General features: G+C 34.1%; 1 protein-coding gene and 1 long non-coding RNA gene across 4 annotated transcripts in view; both read left to right on the forward strand.

Annotated features, from left to right (window-relative positions):
- LOC126747347 (pyruvate carboxylase, mitochondrial) overlaps positions 1-12,549 on the forward strand; it is a 33,787-nt gene extending 21,238 nt beyond the window's left edge. For 2 of the 3 annotated variants that reach the window (XM_050455913.1, XM_050455923.1), the window contains exons 7-16: positions 1,256-1,479; positions 1,535-1,803; positions 1,928-1,960; positions 4,135-4,384; positions 5,971-6,118; positions 6,175-6,434; positions 6,489-6,720; positions 11,317-11,998; positions 12,051-12,256; positions 12,311-12,549. In XM_050455913.1, coding sequence (XP_050311870.1) covers positions 1,256-1,479; positions 1,535-1,803; positions 1,928-1,960; positions 4,135-4,384; positions 5,971-6,118; positions 6,175-6,434; positions 6,489-6,720; positions 11,317-11,998; positions 12,051-12,256; positions 12,311-12,469 — 2,463 coding nt within the window. In that variant the 3' untranslated portion in view covers positions 12,470-12,549. The remainder of the gene's footprint in view (positions 1-1,255; positions 1,480-1,534; positions 1,804-1,927; positions 1,961-4,134; positions 4,385-5,970; positions 6,119-6,174; positions 6,435-6,488; positions 6,721-11,316; positions 11,999-12,050; positions 12,257-12,310) is intronic. The other variant, XM_050455930.1, reaches the window with a different exon arrangement.
- An 8,121-nt stretch (positions 12,550-20,670) lies between these two features.
- On the forward strand, positions 20,671-21,702 carry LOC126750396 (uncharacterized). The gene is made up of 2 exons (XR_007665714.1): positions 20,671-20,931; positions 21,113-21,702. It is a non-coding gene; the product is annotated as an uncharacterized LOC126750396 (long non-coding RNA).
- The last annotated feature ends 583 nt before the right edge of the window (positions 21,703-22,285 follow it).

The raw sequence follows: 22,285 nt of genomic DNA on the forward strand, positions 1-22,285 counted from the left end.
ACTAATATTCAAATGGAACTATTCATATTTTGCCGTATGCAACAAGCCGTAAGAAGTAAGAGGCATGAAATGGTTTAATTTCATTTTCTGCGTCATACTTCTTACGGAATCGTAAGTGATCGTCAATGTTCGCCAATATAGGCAATCAAAAGGAGTGGGTTAGTAGGGATTTAAGAAAGGAAAATATTCAGAAAGAGAGTCAGGATGAATTTTGCTACGTTTTTTTACTTCTTACGTTTTTATATTATGAATTTACACGATCCGTACGGCATGGAGCTTACTTCTTACTTCTTACGTGTTTATTGCATACCGTACGGAATTTATGAAGCCACCTTTCTCTATGGGCCGACTTTAATTTTCAAACTGTCACTAATGTCAAATATGTCCAATTGAAAGGTGCGCTCATACTGAAAAAATAAACAATGCCAATTTTAAGCTAATTATTTAATTATGCTAAATTTATTAATATTTTTGCAGTAATATTTAAGCTAAAATTCTCGTTTTTGATTTTCCCTGTAATAAAAATATTTGTGATTTCTTTTCTTCTTTTAGAGCATATCTAGTCACTTTCAAGTCCACGTAATTTTTCGTCCGATAGCAATAACGCCTAAATCTGATGTCAATCAAGTATTACTTTTATAGCTTTATTTTCAGCAGTTTTTAAAGTTTTTCCAGTAAAACATTTGAATACATGCATGTATCAAAATTATCGAAGAAGTATGTTTTTTCTTTTAACCTTACCATGTTGTAGTACCAAATCTCAGATAACTCTCCAAGGAACGCGCCTCTGAATTTTGTCGCAATACGAAAAAAATACCCTGCAATCAATTTTTTGAATTTTAATAATCAACTTTCATACTGTTTGCTCTTACGGCTGACACCAAATCATCACTAAATAATACTTAAACCTCTTAATCACATTGATATTTTAGTACTTGTCTCTAAATTTAGGCTAAAACTGTCGTTTTTTTAATGGATCAAACAGTCACTAGTGTCAAAGTAAGGGTGTGTTCACCTTGATTCGCAAATACGATAGAATGTACCAAATGTACCAAATCCACTTTAAATTAGAAGAGAAGAATTAGAAATTAATCAATTAAATAAAAAAGAACTAAGAATAATGAAAAAATAAGAGCAGCCACATCCTTTAAGGTGTATTTATAGGTTTATTTCAAAAGGTTACCTATGACGCAGTAATGCAACTTAACAATAACATAACTTACACTTTATTTAAAACTGCTTCATTTATATTTAGGGTTTCGCCATTCAATGTCGTGTAACCACTGAGGATCCAGCGAAGAATTTCCAACCAGACGTCGGAAGGATCGAAGTATACCGTTCTGGAGAAGGTATGGGAATTCGTCTGGACGGCGCATCTGGATTCGCTGGTGCAATAATCTCACCCTACTATGATTCTTTGTTGGTAAAAGTGATCGCGCACTCGATCGACTTGCCAACTGCATGTGCCAAAATGGAGAGGTGCATACTGTAGTTAACCAATATAAATAACATACTTATCTGTGATATTTGACAGAGCTCTAAGGGAATTCCGTATTAGAGGTGTAAAGACCAACATTCCGTTCCTCGTAAACGTAATCACCAATCAAAAGTTTATTAATGGTTCTGTTGACACGCATTTCATCGATGAAAATCCGCAACTCTTCCAAATGACCCCCACTAAGAATAGAGCCCAGAAGTTGCTGCAATATTTGGCAACTGTTCTCGTTAACGGACCCCAAACACCATTAGCGACCAAGTTGAAACCTGCAGAAACTGTGCCTCATCTGCCTGACGTCTCCATGGGTGAGAAACTTATAAAAAAGAACAAAGAAATATTTAGTTTTCCCCTTTCATTTTTATTCTTTTGTCGTAATTAATCTTATTTTTTCCTGTTTTTGCTGTTAGTCTGTTTGTTTTTTTTTTGCAGAGTACCTTTCTTACACACGTGACCAAAAACCTGGTTAGTATAACCCCGTAAAGTACCGAAAATCGGGGTTGCTTTGGCACCCTCAACCTACTTTGGCCGGTTGCTATATATATTTATGTATATTTTAAAATTCCCTTCCTTATTTATTTATTTTTTTTTAAAGGCAAGCAAAAAATTTAAAATTTCGCGGGGACCCTTCAAAACAAGTTGAAGGGCAGCCACGAACGGCACCCAGGTCACCCAACCGTGTTTACCCCCATGGAGGAGAACTTGTTGACAAAGACATTAAGTACAGTGAGTGATTGGGGTTTTCCCTTTACAAAAGCAGATATTCGGCAAGTGTTGCATAAATATTTAGAAAAAAAAGGTCGTGTTGTTAAAGAATTTAAGGACAATGTTCCAGGTAGTGATTTTCTATCTGATACGGATTTTTCCTTATCACCAGAAACAACCTTACTGTTCGTTTAGCCGCGAATATCAAACGAACACGTGCAGCGGTAGGACCAAATGCTATAAATGAGTTTTTTGAGAATATTAAAGACGTTTTAATGGATGCAGATCCTCGACTGGTCTTCAACTATGATGAGACCAACGTTCAGGATGATCTTGGAGCTAAGAAGGTGGTGGTCCCCAGGGGAACAAAACGCGTTGAACGGGTCCAGCCACATTCGAAAGCATCGGTTAGCATTATGGTATGCGACAATGCCGCAGGTGAGCTTTTGCCGTCAATGGTTGTTTACAAAGCCAGAAATTTGTACGCGAATTGGACTCAAGGAGGTCCGCCTGAAACGGTTTATGCCAATACATCTAGTGGTTGGTTTGATATGATTCAATTCGAGAAATGGTTTTTCGATATTCTGCTGCCTAAAATTAAAATATGAACACTCCTGGGAAAAAAGTTGTAATCGGAGATAACTTAGCCTCTCATTTCTCTCCTTTAGTAATCCAGGCATGCGAGCAGAACAACATTTATATAACACCTTTACCCCCAAATAGCACGCATATAATGCAACCATTAGATGTTGCAGTCTTCGCACCCATGAAACAAAATGGCGGGAAATCTTGGACAAATGGAGAAATGAAACTAATTCCGGCGCCTCCATTCCTAAAGAATATTTCCCCACCTTGTTAACAAGAGTATGGAATTCTGTGAATGAAAATGTGAGCAACAACCTTAAATCAGGCTTTAGAGCTACAGGGCTTTGTCCATATGACCCTTCAGAAGTTTTGAAAAGGATTCCAGGGGCTCTTCCAGAAAATGTTGAAGAGGTGCAAGAAACAATGAGTCAAAGCCTAATTGATGTCCTTCAAGACTTACGCGGTTCTAATAAGGAAAAAACTGTTAGAAAACGTGGGAAGAAAGGAGAACCTGGAAAACAACTTCGAACCGAGGAACCAATAAATAATGAAAACTTTGATGCAGAACCAGTGGCTGATCCCTCAGGAACTCAAAAGATGATTATAGAAACCAGTGATGAAAATAGCGACGATCTTGCAATGATAACTTTTCAAACAGCTTCTAGCAAAGCATTGCCTCCAAGGGAGCCAAGAAAAAGAAAAGTGAAAACTAAAAACGATGGTAATTGTGCAATTTGCTTTAAAAAATGGAAAAACTACCAAGGTCCTGATTGGATTCGGTGCTGTCAGTGTTGTAAATGGATTTGCGGAATTTGCAACGAAGAAAGTGTATCAGTTATAATTTCTTTGTTTTTTTTTTCGGTTTTTACATAAAAATAATATGTTAATTTTCTGTTATTGGGTTTTTGTAATAAATGATAAGTTAATTTTCTATTAATGAGTTTTAATAAAGTTTACCTATGTGACTAAAAATAATTTTCACAAAAAAAATGCACTAGGCTTTTTTTTTGGTGCCAAAGTAGGCTTAGCAATAAGTCTATAATGGCAACAAACGTATTTTTATACCCTGCCAAAGTAACCCCAATAATGAAGCCTGCTTTGGCACCCCATCAAAAAAAAATATATATAAATACCCCCTCGATAAAACAAAACCATAATTGGGTGATTTACTCTATTTTGTACACAAGGCACAGTTAAAATATAAAATATTTTAATTTTTAATTTGTTTATGAGTTATAGTCCAATAATAGGTCCAAACCTGCCAAAGTAACCCCATTTTACGGTATGTTTGCATGCAAGTAGCCCAATCTGCAGTTGGGGCCCGTTTAAATCCAACCATTAATTTTTAGATGTGCACCCCCCAAAAGGATTTTATCAAATCTACAAAGAACAAGGGCCAGAAGCCTTCGCCAAGGCAGTAAGAAACCACAAAGGGCTACTGTTAATGGACACCACATTCCGTGATGCGCATCAGTCACTTTTGGCCACCAGGGTGCGCACGTACGACTTACTGAAAATCTCTCCATTTGTCACACATAACTTTAGCAACTTGTATTCGATGGAAAATTGGGGAGGGGCCACTTTTGACGTATCGCTAAGGTAATGACGTGTGTGCATGCAGATTTGTTATTTGATAAACATTAACTGTCTAAATGTTTAATTCAGTGATCTGTGAAATCCATAAATAGGAAGGCATAAATATAACCTATTTAATGTCGTGATTATTGCTAATTGTAAAATAGTTATTTATGTAACGGATGTGTAAAATTATCCTTTTTTTATGAATGGGACATGGCTCATGCGACAATTCCCATGAATAGAAAAAGGGGATTTTACATACGTGAAACATACAAAATTTTTTCTACTACTGAAGAAAACATTTAAAAAGATTAAAAATACCTAATCACTTTACGCATTAGGGCATAAGAAAACGCCAGAAAAAAAATTGAAAAAAGATAAAATGAATGTCAAATAAACGTCAAATTACTTTTTACGCACTAGTGCCTAAAAAGTCTTTATAGGCACTAGTGCGTAAAATGTCAAACTTTAAAAACCCTCAGAAGTGTGTAAAGTGAGTACTTTATGCACCGTAATAGAAAAATGACGTTTTCGTTACAAAGTCTATATTGGTTATTTAAACTAAGGCAGCATAAATATGGAAATTTTGTTTCGCTAGAGCAGAAGAAGGCCGTCAACCTCTCGCCGACAGGTTGATGTAAACCTTATTTGATGTGTTCTGCCACAAGTTGATTTGAGTGAAATCTTCAAATTTAGAAGATTATTAACAAAAATTGAAAACAATTACAAAGACCTCAAGACAAAACCTTGATGTACATTTTTTAAGTATACTAGTTTTTGTAATATCACTACCTGTGATCTGTAAGAACCTAGAATGCAAGCCATCTCAAGGCAATACCACGAAATCCATAAAACTCCAGCTTGCGCAGCAGTATTCCATGATCAACATAATCGAAAGCCTTTTAAAAAAATTTGATAATAAAGAAATTGATCGATAGTTAGACGGAGATTCAATACTACCATTCCTAAAATAAGATATACAGTTCTTAAATAGAGCTGTTTTTACAATGCCAAATAGATGTTTATATTTCAGTTTATTAATTTTTATATCATAACATTTAAATATTTGTCTAACGAATAAGCTGTTATTTTTTAAACCACTTTCTTTCTTTTATAAAATGTGTTATTTAAAAACCATGATGTTTAAAAAAGGAGATTCGTGCGAAGTAACCAGGCGGCAATCAAACGTCTGGTTTTCATTGTATTCTTTTAATAAAACTAGTAGTGAATAATCTTTAAAATATCTAAGTTTTTTACATATACAGTTACATTTAATTAAAAGTAGTTCACATTACACATATACACTCTACTTTTAAGAAAATATCACTAAATTAGTCGCTAAGAAGTGCTTTATATGCATCAGCTATACAAAAAATTACAAGTTTGGTTAAAATTCTCTATTAACAAAATGTCTAATAAGTAAGTCTGGTAAAAAAAATTTTACCGCCTGGTTTTTATACGTTAACGGTATCCAATTTCCGCATTGTAAACCGCAACTCTTTACTTACCACCGTTCAAATACGACATATCCTAAACATAATCTTCTTGGCTGATTTCACTGGGAGTTTTAGAAGGTTAGACGAAACTAAAAACGTATTCTCTTTAAGGTTTTTACACGAATGTCCATGGGAACGTCTCGAAGAAATGCGCAAACTCATCCCGAACATTCCATTCCAAATGTTGTTGAGGGGCGCGAACGCGGTCGGCTATACAAATTACCCCGACAATGTTGTTTTTAAGTTTTGCGAATTAGCCGTAAGTCCAAAAACAGACCTTCGCCGGCAAAAAGACACTGAGACGCCATTTTACAGGTGAAAACCGGCATGGATGTGTTCAGAGTTTTTGACTCGCTCAACTACTTGCCAAATTTGATTTTGGGTATGGAGGCGGCTGGCAAAGCGGGCGGAATCGTGGAGGCGGCTATTTCCTACTCCGGTGACGTCAGTAACCCGAAAAGAACCAAATACGATCTGAAATATTACGTTAATATCGCGGACGAGTTGGTTAAAGCCGGCACACACGTGCTTTGCATCAAAGACATGGCTGGCCTGTTAAAGCCCAAGGCAGCCAAGTGAGTTGCTCCTTTTGACAAGTTCGACAGTTAAATGAAATGACCCAATTTTAGGATGTTAGTTTCTGCTTTGAGAGACAAGCATCCGGACGTGCCTATTCATATTCACACTCATGACACTAGTGGGGCAGGAGTTGCCTCGATGTTGGCATGCGCCGAGGCAGGCGCTGACGTCGTTGACGTCGCGGTGGATGCCATGTCTGGAATGACGTCACAGCCCAGTATGGGAGCTATCGTTGCCAGTTTACAAGGCACCCCACTGGACACTCAGTTGGATCTGGCGAAGGTAAGTCGACAGGAAGTTGCTAATGCTCCCAATACTGATATTTATTTTTATTGAACAAGATTATTTTGGAAGTGGAAGCAAATGGTTAATAAGGAAGATGCTTTCTTAGACGAAAGTCTTTTCTCCGCAAAATAAAATGCCAATCTTGTTTTAAGAGTGAGAGATGATTTCGATGAGATAACTCTTTATCATCGGACTCTAAGATATATTTATAATCAAACTGACTTTAAATCGCATACCATGATTTGAAAAGTCACTAGAAAAATAATCAAAAACATAAATACTAAGGATTATATTTCAAAGGACAAGTTTTAAATTTAAGTATAAGAATGGGGGTTCAGAGTCTCAAAAAAATGAAAAACAAATTGCTTTCGAACTTAGTTTTTTCGTTGATCAGCAAAGAGAGTAGAAGTATTCGTAATAAACCTCTCATGTTTTCTTTTCATTTAAGTTACTTTGCACAAGTTTCATTTCTCCTCCCGCCTTCATCGATGTAGCATACATTACAGTAAGGATGAGAGCATTTTAATCTGTCAATTCAACATCTTTAATTGACAGAAATGTTGTCTTTGGTGTTAATAAGATGGTTTGCAAAGGAGTTTGGGGTCCTGAAACAAGCATTTAATTTTCCACTACAATTTCGTTTATATACCTATTTAAAATTTTATCATAAAATGTGATACTTTAGTATTCGACTTCTTTAGTGTCTTTACGAAGAAGATTATTAATTAAGAATTTATTTCGATGTTTTAAATATATTTTATTTATGGTTTTGTCAGGATATCCGTTAATTCTACCTATCTGATTAATTGTGTCAAGATATTTCCGAAAGTTGTTTGAAGAAAGTGGAATGTTAAAAAGTCTATGAAAGAATGACTTAAACACAGCAAATTTTTGAATAATGGGATAATTATATAATAATTATAAGTTCTATAAATCTCGAATTTAAGTGAATTGGTGCTTGACCTTTTAACTAATAAATCAAGAAAGGGTAATGAACCTTCATTTTCTTTTCCTATGTAAACTTAACAAAGTTGTGAAAAAAGTTGAAATTTGTAACAAAATCCTACTAGGTCTTGTAAAAATATCATCTTAGTATCAGTACCAACACTTGATGAACTTTTTAAAAAAAAATCATTTTCAGGCATTCCGAGACAAACTTAAACCCATAGCCAGGCTGGACTTACCAGGCTAGAATAAAACTTTTCGTGAATTTGGGAGACGCCTAGCCTTAAAACAATATCTATTAAGGCGCAAATTTCTAAAATAGTCGCACTGAAAAAAAAACGGTTCATAATATTAATGAACGGCGATCTTCAATTGTTTTTCTTTGATATGATGAAGTTTTTTATCGTTTTAATGTAATTTTGATCATCCAACAATAACCGTATTCATTAATATTATGAAATGGTATTCTTTGTCTCAATGAAGACTGTTTATTAAATTAATGAACACTTTTGTTTAAATCAAATACGGTAAATTATTATATCAATGAACAGCTTCATTAATATTATGTAAAGTGTATATTTGACTACATCTTGATATTAATAACTAAAATTCATTATATTAAAGAACAAACTATATTAGCATAATGATCTACCTATTTAAGACGAGTTTTCATAATAATAATGAAACGATCTCATTGATCCTATGCATATTGTACATTAATATTTCCTCAATCTCCGCTGTTAATATGTATTTTGCGAGTCTTTTCTTGTCTCGAACGCACGCGACCGGATAGCGGCCTGTGCTTCTGCATTTTACATGGTTTTTTAAAATAGTGGAGTATTGTTTCAAGAAAGTTTCGATAGTTTGGCAAAGTGATATTTGGGTTCAAGAATAGTTTAGAACGACGGGATAAGTAAATATCAAAAAGTTGAAATTAGCCAGAGGTGAGTACCTAAGTTTTCTATATTCAAAATTATTTTATTGTTACTAGTTTCTACATTAAAACCGCATACAGTACGTATCTCCAATTTTCACTTTCAAAAGCTTTATATTTATTATTATTATATTACTCTTAAGGTGGCTGTCACATGATAGCTTTTGGTAACCGATCAAATGTTTTGAATATTTAATTTTAAATTACAGATTTTCACTTCGTCACTTCGTTGGCTGAAGTAATTAAAAGGTGGCGGGTTTCATTCATTCAAAAAAATCACGTAAAGGATAAATTAGTTAAAACTTTGTTGGAAAAACTTAATGATTCGATGATGACCATCTCAGAGAGTAAGTAGCATTATTACAATATATTGCCTCTCAGTTTTCTTTAATAATAAATAAAGCCAAAATGACGTTAAAACCCATTAAAAAAACTTCACGTTCCTTAAGATTTTTAGAGGGTGTTAATTTGATGTTAATAATCTCTTAATTTATTTATCGTTTTGTAGATGGGCGTAATGCTGCCTTAATCTGGATGTTACATGGGTATTTAGTGCACATAATAAAAGTTGTTAAAGAAGATTGTACAGGAAAAAAACAACTACCAAATATACCATAAAAGACGCTCAAGAGTCAGTTATCTACATTGCAAGCAGTCTTATGGAAATCGAACAGAGAATAGACCACCTTAAAAGAACAAAAGTATCCCTACAGCCGTCCATTAATGCTACAGGCAACAGTATTTTTGAAATTGATGAAATATTTGTCAATTTTGATGATATCAGATTTAAATTTACCAACATAATAAGGGCATTAGATATTTGTTCTAAATTAATTTATAACTTCGATTTAGAATTTCCTCATGAAAGTGAAATGTTTTTTTTTAAATTCAGTAATGTAAAATCCAAATACACGAAAGTGATGTTCAGTAATGTAAAATCACAAATAAATAAAAGTATACCTTTATAATGAGTATTTATTTTCTCCAAAATAAAAAATTAATACTTATCTATAGTGGTTCTCAGGGAACGGCATAAAATTGTGCGGAAACTATGCATTGGGAAATTTTTTAAATTTGACAATGCTGTAGAGGAATTGGAGTATACAACTAAAATATTTTAAGCTTTGCAGCGTTAACACATTTTTGTAAAACCGACAACGTGTTTGTTTTTTTATACAGAACATCCAATCGGTTTTATAAAGATTATTCCACAATCGATCGAAGCACGTCATCAAATCATAATAAAATAAAAAACGATTTATTACAAGAACGAATAAATTAATAATTGATATTTTTAAATAAATGAAAAAAGTCATTGAAACAAAGAAAAATTTCATTTCCTCAATGAATAATTTCATTAAATCAATGAATTGATTCATTTACTCAATGAATTTGGTTCATTGACACAAAGAATATGAGTCATTATTGCTAAGAAAAGCCTTTTAAATTAGTGATATAATTTCATTGGCATAATGAAATCCCTTTCATGTGGTTAATGATGTACTAATCATTGGCTTAATGAACTTGTTCATCGGCTGAAAAACAATAATAAAAATAATTGTCTTAATGAAGATTTTCATTGTATTTATGTTAATTTTTCGTTCAGTGCGAGACAAAGTAGTCCACCCTGAAAATCTTTAAAAAATATTGTTCAGCCAAACAAGTCAAATTTAATATTGACAAGAACATTTATTAACAGAAAATGCGTTTATCTGATGTTATCCGCTCACCCCCCAGAGCCAGCATGTCAATTTTTTTAAATGGGAATAGGGGTCGAGTGAGTCCTTGAATTAAAGGTAATTTCGTTCTTTACATAGCACTAAGGGATTAGATATAAAACATAGTTAATTTTGGCACAATGGATGATAGCCAAGAAGTTTCCAGTCAGGCGTGTCTCTATACAAATCTATGGGTCTGACGGAATAATTCTCCTTAAAAATGTCGGGAAGACAGTAATGTAATGGCGGAGTTACTAAGTTCTGAAGAAATGTACTTATACGGTTGTAGAGAAAAATGTTCAAATGTTAAGACACATATATATATATATATATATAGATATATCTAGAAGTTGGGTTGTTGAGTAACACTGGAAAATCATCTGGGTTGACAATTTCTCATAATATTTCATGACATTTCTCTTTCTTCAAACAATGTTCATAAAGAACTTGATACAATTTATGAGATAGCTAGAAATACCCGATCATCCTGACAACATTATAATTAAAAATTATTAATATTTTCTTCTCTTTCGCTGTGTTACAGATGACAGTCGGTTAATGCCTCCGGTCTCGCTGGGTCACGTTGCTCGATTTCGCTCTAAAAATCAGTGTTTTACGGCAATGTAGTTGTAGTGGTTGAACTAAAAGGTGCTTTTAAAACTCCGCAATAGATTGTCGGAAAGTCCAGATTGTTCAAGGAAAGTTGTTTTCTTTTTATTAAAAACTTATTAGTTCCTGCCAGTGAAATAACTAATTCTAAGTAAATTCTTAAATAAAACACTTCTGTAAGGATACCAAAGAAGTTTAGTATCGGAAGTTCATTTCAAGTTCAAATTGTAGTCGAAAATTAATTGTTTGTTTCAGGACCTCAAACTACTTATCAAAGCATCGTGTCAATTTCAAATACAAGATTCCTGTCACTCACAAATTTGGAGTTTACACAAGAGAAGAGACTTGTTAAGAAAACATCGTTCTTATTAATGATATTTGTTGCAGGTTTCCGAATACTCAGCTTATTGGGAACAAACTAGGACACTATATGCACCATTCGAATGCACCACCACAATGAAAAGTGGCAACGCCGATGTGTATATTAACGAAATCCCTGGTGGTCAATATACGAACTTACAGTTCCAGGCGTACTCCTTGGGACTGGGCGACTTTTTCGAGGACGTTAAAAAGGCTTATGCGCAGGCAAATGAATTATTAGGTGATATAATCAAAGTGACTCCTTCATCCAAGGTGGTGGGCGACTTGGCACAGTTTATGGTGCAAAACAAACTTAAGCCCCAAGACGTTTTGGATAAGGCGGAAGAATTGTCGTTCCCTAAATCTGTAGTGGAATATTTACAAGGGGCTATTGGGCAGCCTTATGGAGGCTTTCCAGAGCCACTAAGGTCCAAAGTTCTAAGAAACATGCCTAGGATTGAGGGACGTCCTGGAGCCAGTTTGCCTCCCTTGGACTTCACAGCATTGCAAAGTGACTTGGCGGAGAGCTTCCCAGGTATTGGGGAGCGAGATGTAATGAGTGCTGCTCTCTATCCTCAAGTGACGAGAGAATATTTGTCGTTCAGAGATAAATTCGGACCGGTTGATAAGCTGGACACAAGGATATTTTTGACTGGACCAAAAGTGGGCGAAGAGTTCGAGTGTACTATTGATAAGGGCAAAACATTGGGTAAGATAGTGTTATGTCATTTTAAACCTGTGATTTATGGGATTTCTCTTAGGTATCAAGACTCTTGCCATGGCGGAAGATTTAACAGAAAACGGCGAAAGAGAGGTCTTCTTTGAACTAAACGGCACACTCCGTTCAGTGTTTATTAAGGATACCGAAGGTTCGAAGGACAAAGTGGTTCACCCCAAGGCTGACAAAGCAAATAAGTCACAAGTCGGTGCTCCCATGCCTGGTACTGTTATCGATATTAGGGTTAAGGTAACGGGAAATCCCCATTTAATCTAAAACTCCCTTTTAAAATGCGTGTTTTAGCCTGGAGATAAAATCGAAAAGGGCCATCCCGTGGTGATCCTTTCGGCGATGAAAATGGAAACGGTGGTGCAAAGTCCAGTCGCTGGTACCGTAAAAGAAGTGAAAGTGGACCTGAATATGAAAATCGAGGCCGAAGATTTACTGATGATCGTGGAGTAGACACTTGTTCATACATTTATGTTGTTATTTGTTATTTTTATATTTAGAATTTATTACATATAATAGTTTTTATATTTGTTTGTGACGAGTTTTTGTAGAAGTACCTTTTTTCGCTTTGAACTGTTTATGAAACATGGCAACGACACTGATATATCTGTTTTACTAACAATGGCAACAATGGTGTCATTCGGTTGTAGACTGATTCATCACGACAGTAAAAATATAAACGTCAAATGTCACCTTTGTCCTGAAGGCGCGTACAGATGCGTTTTATTACTGAAAGCATATTTGTAAAACAAACAATGTTATTAATGGTGAGTGGAAAATAGGTAAGAGAAAATCATTTCTATTGCTCTTTGGCTTGAAGAGTTCTTGCGTTTTTTATTGTTTTTATCGCGTTATGTTTTGTATTAAAATATCTATATTATTAATTAATCTACATTAAAAGAATTTTCACTACAAATGAAAAGAATTTTCTAATATCTATTCGTCTTTAATTGACGACGTTGCTTAATGTATGTTGCTTTAGGCGAAAATGCGGCATATGTTTCAACTGTCAAAAATAACATTTTTCAATTGATTAGTTTTCGAGCTCGTCAGCTGTCTTCCTTTTGTATAAACGAAGTTGCCATTATACTTCCGCGCCTCGTTAATGAGATCACGTATACTTGTAGTAGTGCTTTTTGCGCGTTGGGGCACAAATTCAAAAAAAATAAGAGTTTCAGGTCCCTGTATTATCGGCTGTCATTTGTCATTCAGTCATTAGGGCCTTGAAAGCTTGGGCGACTTACGGAACACTGAAAAAGCTTTTACTTCTCGACGAATAGATGGTGGTAAGAGAGCGAAATTATCTCCTCGAAACTACATGGACTGACAAGCGTTTGATATGTGATACAAAATGCCGCCAATTTGCAAACTAACAAAATTGATCTGTTCTCATAGTTCGCACAAAATAAATGTTTCCAGGTGTTTAGTTCAGTGTGTCAGTTGTGAATAGTTTTCATTTAGATGTGCTGACACGTGGGATAAAGAAAAATTTCTAAAAAAGCATTGTTGTAAAAGAACTTAGAAATAAACAGTAAAAACATCAAATTGAATATAGACATTGGCGATATTGCATTTGCATAAGTAGATATTGTAATAAGTTTTTTTTTGTGAAAATGGCAAGTGCTTTGTTTCTGGTTTCTTTAACAGGCTCAATATATCAAATACTTGGGTTCGGATTCTTAAGCCTTGAAACCATGAAAATCTCAGTAATAAAGAATTCTATTTGAAATTCTATGTATGTGAAAATTATTTTACTCCTCATTCATTCATGCCCAATTCATGGAGGGGCCTTAAACCAGATGCCATACCTTCATTTAACTACCCAGGCTTAATTCCTGGTAAGGTAGAATGGTCTTCGTAAGAAGTGACCTCTCCAGATATGAAAGCTTAAGCTTAATTTAATGATAAAATGCTTGGGGGGTTAAACTAAGCTCTTTAATTAATAAGTTAGCTTTATCGTGGTAAAAAAATATTACACCTAATGTGTCTCTTAGGTGCAGTCTCTGTTGTGTGGGCAAAGGATATTTTTAAAATCAATAAAATAATATCTTTATATTTCTTTAAGATCAAGATATATAGGACTTTCCATTTAAAAATGTCTTTTTTCAAAACATGATTCGAATGAATTGACCATTTTTGATTACATAGAGTAGCAGCCAACAACAAAATATGCTGATGGATTGAAAGTTAAAAACTGTACCAAAATAATAAACAAATCTTTAGTAATACCAAATCCTAGATATGGACAATATGGGGTAATATTTTATTTTTTCGAATGATTTTAAATTAATATCTTAATATATGCTTTCTATTTCTAGATATTCGGTTTCTGCTGCTATAATTTTTACTTGTTGCCTCTTTATCATTGCTAATTTGTTGAAAGTTATTTAATTAATAATATCAACTAGGTAATATTACTGGTGAATTGAGTATGCATTAATTTCTTGGTGATTTTAATAATTTTTTATTGATTTTTATACATTTACTATAACCTTTTGTGAGGCCCTGGATATTCAGCTTTCTAAAGTTTGTTCTTTATACAACAAAGTTCTTAATTAAATTAAGTGGTAAGTTTATATTATGGAATTTCAAAAAATTTGTATACTTTATTTTTTTAACAATGAAGGGTACAGGCTAAAAAGGGGGAATGTCACTTTTTACTCATTTTGAGCTGTTCAGTCCGTTCAACTTTTAATAGACAGAAGTATCACCTAGTAACATTATACAGGCGAAAAAAGGGAAGAGTCGCCAGATATCGACAATTTAAATTAAGCTGTACTGGCTAAAAAGGAGGAGAGTCCGCGCGCCACATGCTAAGGGGGAACGTCACAAATGCATGTTATTTAGGAACTGTCAGAAGGCTCTCTTGACTGCAGTTACTTTTATTTTCTGATTGTGTTTACCGGTTCTGATGTTTATTTATTGTTCGTCAAACTTGTGGAAATATAAGTGACAAGTTGTATTTTAATATTGTAGTGCTAATAAACAGTATAAAATGAATCCAAGTGTCAGTGACAGTGAAGACTTTGTTGTTATGCCAGTTCAGGGAAAAAAGAGGAAAAGTTACGGAAGACTAACCGATGTGTCCAAAAAACTTAACCTACAAAGCCACGTGACAGGAAGTTACTGCCAATGTAAACGTCTCAAGTGTTTTGATAAAGTGCTTTGTTTCTGGTTTCTTTAACAGGCTCAATATATCAAATACTTGGGTTCGGATTCTTAAGCCTTGAAACCATGAAAATCTCAGTAATAAAGAATTCTATTTGAAATTCTATGTATGTGAAAATTATTTTACTCCTCATTGATTCATGCCCAATTCATGGAGGGGCCTTAAACCAGATGCCATACCTTCATTTAACCACCCAGGCTTAATTCCTGGTAAGTTAGAATGGTCTTCGTAACAAGAGACCTTACCAGAGATGAAAGCTTAAGCTTAATTGGTTAATGATAAAATGCTTGGGGGGTTAAACTAAGATCTTTAATTAGTTAGCTTTATCGCGGTAAAAAAAATACCTAATGTGTCTCTTAGATGCAGTCTCTGTTGTGTGGCCAAATGATATTTTTAAAATCAATAAAGTAATATCTTTGTATTTCTTTAAGTTCAAGATATATAGGACTTTCCATTTAAAAATGTTTTTTTTTTCAGAACATGATTCGAACGAATTGACCATTTTTGATTACATAGAGCAGAGGCCAACAACAAAATATGCTGATGGATTGAAAGTTAAAAACTGTATCAAAATAATAAACAAATTTTTAGTAATACCAAATCCTAGATATGGACAATATGGGGTAATATTTTATTTTTTCGAATGATTTTAAATTAATATCTCAATATATGCTTTCTATTTCTAGATACATATTCTGTTTCTGCTGCTATAATTTTTACTTGTTGCCTCTTTATCAATGCTAATTTGTTGAAAGTTATTTAATTAATAATATTAACTAGGTAATATTACTGGTGAATTGAGTATGCATTAATTTCTTGGTGATTTTAATAATTTTGTATTGATTTTTATACATTTACTATAACCTTTTGTGAGGCCCTGGATATTCAGCTTTCTAAAGTTTGTTCTTTATACAACAAAGTTCTTAATTAAATTAAGTGGTAAGTTTATATTATGGAATTTCAAAAAATTTGTATACTTTATTTTTTTAACAATGAAGGGTACAGGCTAAAAAGGGGGAATGTCACTTTTTACTCATTGTGAGCTGTTCAGTCCGTTCAACTTTTAATAGACAGAAGTATCACCTAGTAACATTATACAGGCGAAAAAAGGGAAGAGTTGCCAGATATCAACAATTTAAATTAAGCTGTACTGGCTAAAAAGGTTGAGAGTCCGCGCGCCACATGCTAAGGGGGAACGTCACAAATGCATGTTATTTAGGAACTGTCAGAAGGCTCTCTTGACTGCAGTTACTTTTATTTTCTGATTGTGTTTACCGGTTCTAATGTTTATTTATTGCTCGTCAAACTTGTAGAAATATAAGTGACAAGTCGTATTTTAATATTGTAGTGCTAATAAACAGTATAAAATGAATCCAAGTGTCAGTGACAGTGAAGACTTTGTTGTTATGCCAGTTCAGGGAAAAAAGAGAAAAAATTACGGAAGACTAACCGATGTTTCTAAAAAACTTAACCTACAAAGCCACGCGACAGGAAGTGACTGCCAATGTAAACGTCTCAAGTGTTTTGATAAAGTTCCACTTAGTGCAAGACAAAAGATAATAAGTGAGTTTAATTTATTAAAATCCGTGGATGAGCAAAACATCTATTTGTGTGGACTTATTAGTGTCTGTCCTGTACAAAAGCGACGTCCACGTAACGCAGAAGAGGTCGCAAGATTACATGAGAGTTCATTTGCTTATCGTGTCAGAATTTCTTTAGATGGTGAGACAACAGAAGTACCAGTTTGTTTTAAGGCTTTTCTTTCCTTACATGGTATAACCAAAAAAAAGCTTGAAATTCTCCAGAAATCTTTAAAAATGATTGGTAGCGCCCCAATTGATAAACGAGAAAAACACTTAAACAGGGCTCTAGAGCTAAAACAGGAAGCTAAAGATCTAGTAGTCAATCATGTTAGTTCTTTCAAAGGACGACAAAGCCATTACAGCCTAAATGATTCTTCAAAAACCTACCTGCCCGAAGATTTAAATATCAGAAAAATGTACAATATGTAAAAAAATACCATTACAGATCAAAAATATTGTGTGTCATATCAAACATATAGATCTATTTTCCCACGAGACTTCAACATTTCATTTGTTTACCCAAGGTCGGATACGTGCAGTATCTGCGACGAATACTCGGCAAATATTAGGTCCCTAGAAACCAAAATGAAGAATGTGTCAGAAAATGCCATAGAAAAAAAAACAACTAGATGACAAAATCACTACCCTCCAACAGGAAAATCTATTTCACAAGCATAAAGCTGAAGTGTTTTATTCAAGAAAAAAGGCTGCAAAATTATTTAGTCGGGTAATTGAGAACAAAGAAGCAATATGCATGGATTTTGCTAAAAATCTGCCAGTGCCCAACATCAGCACAAATGATGTTTATTATAAGAGATAGTTATCTGTATTCTCTTTTAATATTCATGTTTTGTCGACTAATCAAAGTATTTTCTATACTTATCCTGAAACAAACGGTCGAGAAGGCTCTGACGATGTATGTTCGATGTTGCATCATTTTGTTTACAACTTTCTACCTAGTAGTGTTCGAGTCCTCGATATATTTTGCGACTCATGTGAGGGACAGAATAAGAATTACACAGTTATCCATTACCTCCATCACTTAGTGCATGTGCAAAAAAGGTTTGATGAAATCAAGATCAGTTATCCCATTAGACGACATTCATTTATGGAATGCGACAAGGATTTTGGACTAGTTCAGCAAAAGTCGCGTGTGGAACTTCCAAATGAAGTTTTCAGAGCTGCACGAGTTAAACCAAATCCTTTTGATGTTAGGGAAATCACTTTCGATTTTTTTAAATGCTGGACTACACATTTTTTTACACTTTACAAAATAAGTGTTCAATGAAGATCTAGCCCATACGTGAACTAAAAGTCGTTAAAGATCATCCCAGGCTTGTCTACCATCGATCAACATGGAATGGTATGTGGGAATCGGCTGTTTTGATTGCACCGAAGAAAAAATTTATCAATAATTTACTAAACAATTTGTTCGAATTACCAGGCTAATTATACAAAGGTACCTAACTATACACATAATATTATTTTCCAATTTTAAGGATGTTTTATCTATTTGCAGGACTACTGCCTATAACACTAGCCAAGTACAATGACCTGCAGTGCTTAATGAAATTCTGTCGCAATCCAGCCGCTAGAAAATATTTCTCTACATTAAAACATACCAGAAATGTCAAAGACAAGGCTTCCTTTCCAAAAGCTTCGTGTGTAAGAAGCGCAAAAAAAGTGTTTGAATTTTTTCTGTATTTTTCCCAATTAAATGAGAAATTCGAATTAACCTTTGCTGTTTTGCTTTAGAATTGCTTGTGTATAAAAAACTGATGATACCACAAAACTACAGTGAAAATATGTGACATTCCCCCTTCTTGTTCGTTACAATCTGTACTTTCTTCTTCTTTTTTGCTCTAAACATTTTTTAAAATTGAATTTCATTAATATTTTCTCAATTCCAATCCCAAATAGACATACCAAACTAAATCCATTAATACATTCAATACAAAGTAATAAAACAATAAGTTATTGGGTTTTAAAATTAAAAATTGATTTCCTGAAAATCAACGATTTTTGACATTCCCCCTTTTTAACCTGTACCCTTCAATTGTTACTATTTCTTAATTTTTTGCTATTTCTCCAAAACTGTTCATTTTATCGATAATAAACAAGAGTGCCTTTTCTTTAGTTTAAGGTTCAAGCTATCCATATTTATTATTTCAGAGTCTTTATAATCCAGGGTGTTAAAAATTTAAGCATTATAATGTACAACCTAGTCCGCCCATGGTAAAATAAACAAGGTAAATCAGGTAATTTTAAGCACTCCATTTTAAGGTCTCTGTAGTGTTGATCACATACAATTTTTATTAAATTATACCAAGTACTTCTAAAGTTATTCAAGAAAAACCGATTTCCAGCGGCGTCTTTAAAGGGTTGCATCTCCGTAGGGAGCAAATTACGCTCTTAGGAATATTTCATATAATTTTTTTTTATTTTCAACCTGAATCCCAGAGATTTTCCAAATTTTTCGGGATACCCTGTATACATAATAATAAATAATCCATTTTGTGAATATTTCTTGTTTAATTTCTGAAACCCAGATCTATGTATCTAGTAGGAAATGTATGGGTCTTCAGAAATTATAGTACACAAATAGAAAAAGTGATAAATTGAGGACTTTATTTAATATTGGGGAAAAAAAAGTCCCAATCTAACACTTTTTCAATCTATCTACTATAATTTCCGAAAGAATCACACAAGTCCCACTAATTTTATGCGCACGGTATAGTAGAGTATAATACGGTATAGTACTAGAGTTTGTCTAGCTAAGGAAAGGTACACCATCTGTTTCAAAGCTGCGCCAAGTTTTGTCCCCTAATAATGCGCGACTAGCGACAGTAGCGCGCCTTTTTTTAATTTAATTTAATGGCACAGAACACAAATATAAGAATTAACGCAACGGCACTGTTTATATGCAAATCGGGCGATCGATACCGTTGCTTTGGCAGCGGCGTAAACAAATTTACTGCGCAACCGAGCCGAACAACACGTGCTGTACCTTTCCTTAGCTAGACAAAGTCTACTGCTCGATATTCAGAGCGCGCAAAAGTCAATCGACGTTCAGTCGTTCTATTTATTGGCTCTTATGGGAGTTTCCTATCTAATTAACATTGAAAGACCCATGTCTCACTTTGGCAATATTGCGTCTCAGCAAGCAAAAACTTTTGCGCCGTTGAATGTCATTTGTGCATTCTCAACCCCAAATACTTTTAAAAAGCATCTAGTTAAAATTAAAGACAAATTATGGCCTTCATAATCTTCTGGTGTTTACAAAATTAAATGACCGGAGTGCCCGGCAGTCTACGTGGGTCAGTTTGGCCTGAAAATTTCACAGAGAATCAAAGACGACTTCAGTTGTTTAAATACCTTCATAATAACCTAACTTATTCTAAATATGCTTTTGCCAATCATTTATTGGCCGAAAAATGTGCATTTTCACCGGAGATTGCATACAATTATTATACAGTGCATTTTTTTTTATCTCGGGTAATAGGGTTTTACGTGTAATATTTTCAACCGCATGTTAGAACCTGTTCTATTTAATCGATAGGATTGAAACTTGGAACAAGTGAAGTTTAAGTTAACAGACTTTAAAAAATCCCATTATTTTGCAAAACAATTTGCGAGAAACCTATTTAAAATACGTTTTTCTGATGAAAAAGTTTGCTTTTTCTGCACCTCGTAACCTTCATTACCTTTACACTTCAAAGCAGGTAGACAAATATCTGACAGTGACACAAAATAATTTTTAAATTGCTCCATTGAAATTGTTCAAAAACTCTTTAAAATTGTCTTTTAAATCATCGATTTACACTACGGAGGAAAGTATTGAGATGGTTTCAAACTACATTAGAGGAATGTCGGCGCAAGAAGTGGTAGATAATTTTGCCGTATCTTATCCTAACCGTCCCGTCCCGTCTAGATCAACAGTACAACAGTTTCATGAAAAATTGATTACGATTGGATGCATCGCCAGTTCTCACTTAAAACGAAAAAGAACCGAAACTGTAGTAGACGAAGAATTTAAAATGGAGGTATGCTTGGCCGTTGAAGAAAAACCAACCAATAGTCTTACTCAGTTTGCTGAAGTTACCGGAAAAAGTAGGAGTAGTTGCTATAAGGCAATCAGAAAAGAAAAATACAAATCTTTTAAAGTTAGAAATGTTCAAGAACTCTTGCCTAATGATTATTTTCTTAAAATGCAGTTTTGTGAACAGTGGATGGAACGAATTAACAACGACCCCACAATTACAAACAAAATACTATTTTCAGACGAAAGTACTTTCTGTACAAATGGTACAGTCAACAAACAAAATACTCGAATATGGGCGCGAGAAAATCCTCACGTCATCCAGGAAACGCATACCCAAACAAGACAGAAACTTAACGTGTGGGCAGGAATTCTTGGAGATCGAATAATTGGACCATTTTTCATAGAGGGTAGCCTAAATACTGCAAAATATTTAGAATTACTTCAGGTACAGGTCATTCCCGCATTAGGAAACGATGTTCAAAATGGCAGGATAATTTTTCAACATGATGGCCCGCTCATAGTGCAGCGACTGTTACCGAGTTTTTGAATGCCACGTTCCCAGGACGCTGGATTGGACGTTTTGGGCCATCTAAATGGCCGGCGCGAAGCCCCGATCTTTCGCCTTTAGATAACTTTTATTGGGGCTATCTATCATCGAAAGTGTTTGATATTGTTAGAGGCAGACCCAACAATATCGAAGAACTTCGTAATAGAATTATCGAGGCTTCGCGTACCATTACTCCCCGGCAGCTCCTAAATGTTAAAAGACATTTCTACAACTGTCTGGGCTTTTGTTTGGCTCAATTTGGAGGTCACTTTGAACAATTTATTTGAAAGGTTTTATTTGTTTATTGTTGATTTTTGAAAATATATTTTTGAGATTTTGAGGAAATTATTTTGTGTCACTGTCAGATATTTGTCTATCTGCTTTGAAGTGTAAAGGTAATGAAGGTTACGAGGTGCAGAAAAAGCAAACTTTTTCATCAGAAAAACGTATTTTAAATAGGTTTTTCCCAAATTTTTTTGCAAAATAATGGGATTTTTTAAAGTCTGTTAACTTAAACTTCACTTATTCCAAGTTTCAATCCTATCGATTAAATAGAACAGGTTCTGACATGGGGTTGAAAATATTACACGTAAAACCCATGATCCGAGATAAAAAAAAATGGACTGTATGCATGTGATAAGGCTAAAAAACTGGATCTTTTAGAATCTCCTGAAATAAAAAGCCCTGATTTTATTTGTGTGTGTTTGTAAGTGATCAACAGTCGTATAGCTTGCACTTTATTTTTAACAATATAGTAGACCAATTATTTTATCATGTAGTGCCGGGTCTTTTGTAATAATGATATTTATCTATTTTTGTTATTTTAATGTAATCTTAATGTCCAACCGTAAGTAAGTAATTTTTATTTGTGTCAGTATTTGATTTACGTATTCTATTTATCTATTCATAGAAGTCACTATCCATTCAA

This window comes from Anthonomus grandis, chromosome 2, assembly GCF_022605725.1.
Source record: "Anthonomus grandis grandis chromosome 2, icAntGran1.3, whole genome shotgun sequence".
Taxonomy (NCBI): Eukaryota; Metazoa; Arthropoda; class Insecta; order Coleoptera; family Curculionidae; genus Anthonomus; species Anthonomus grandis.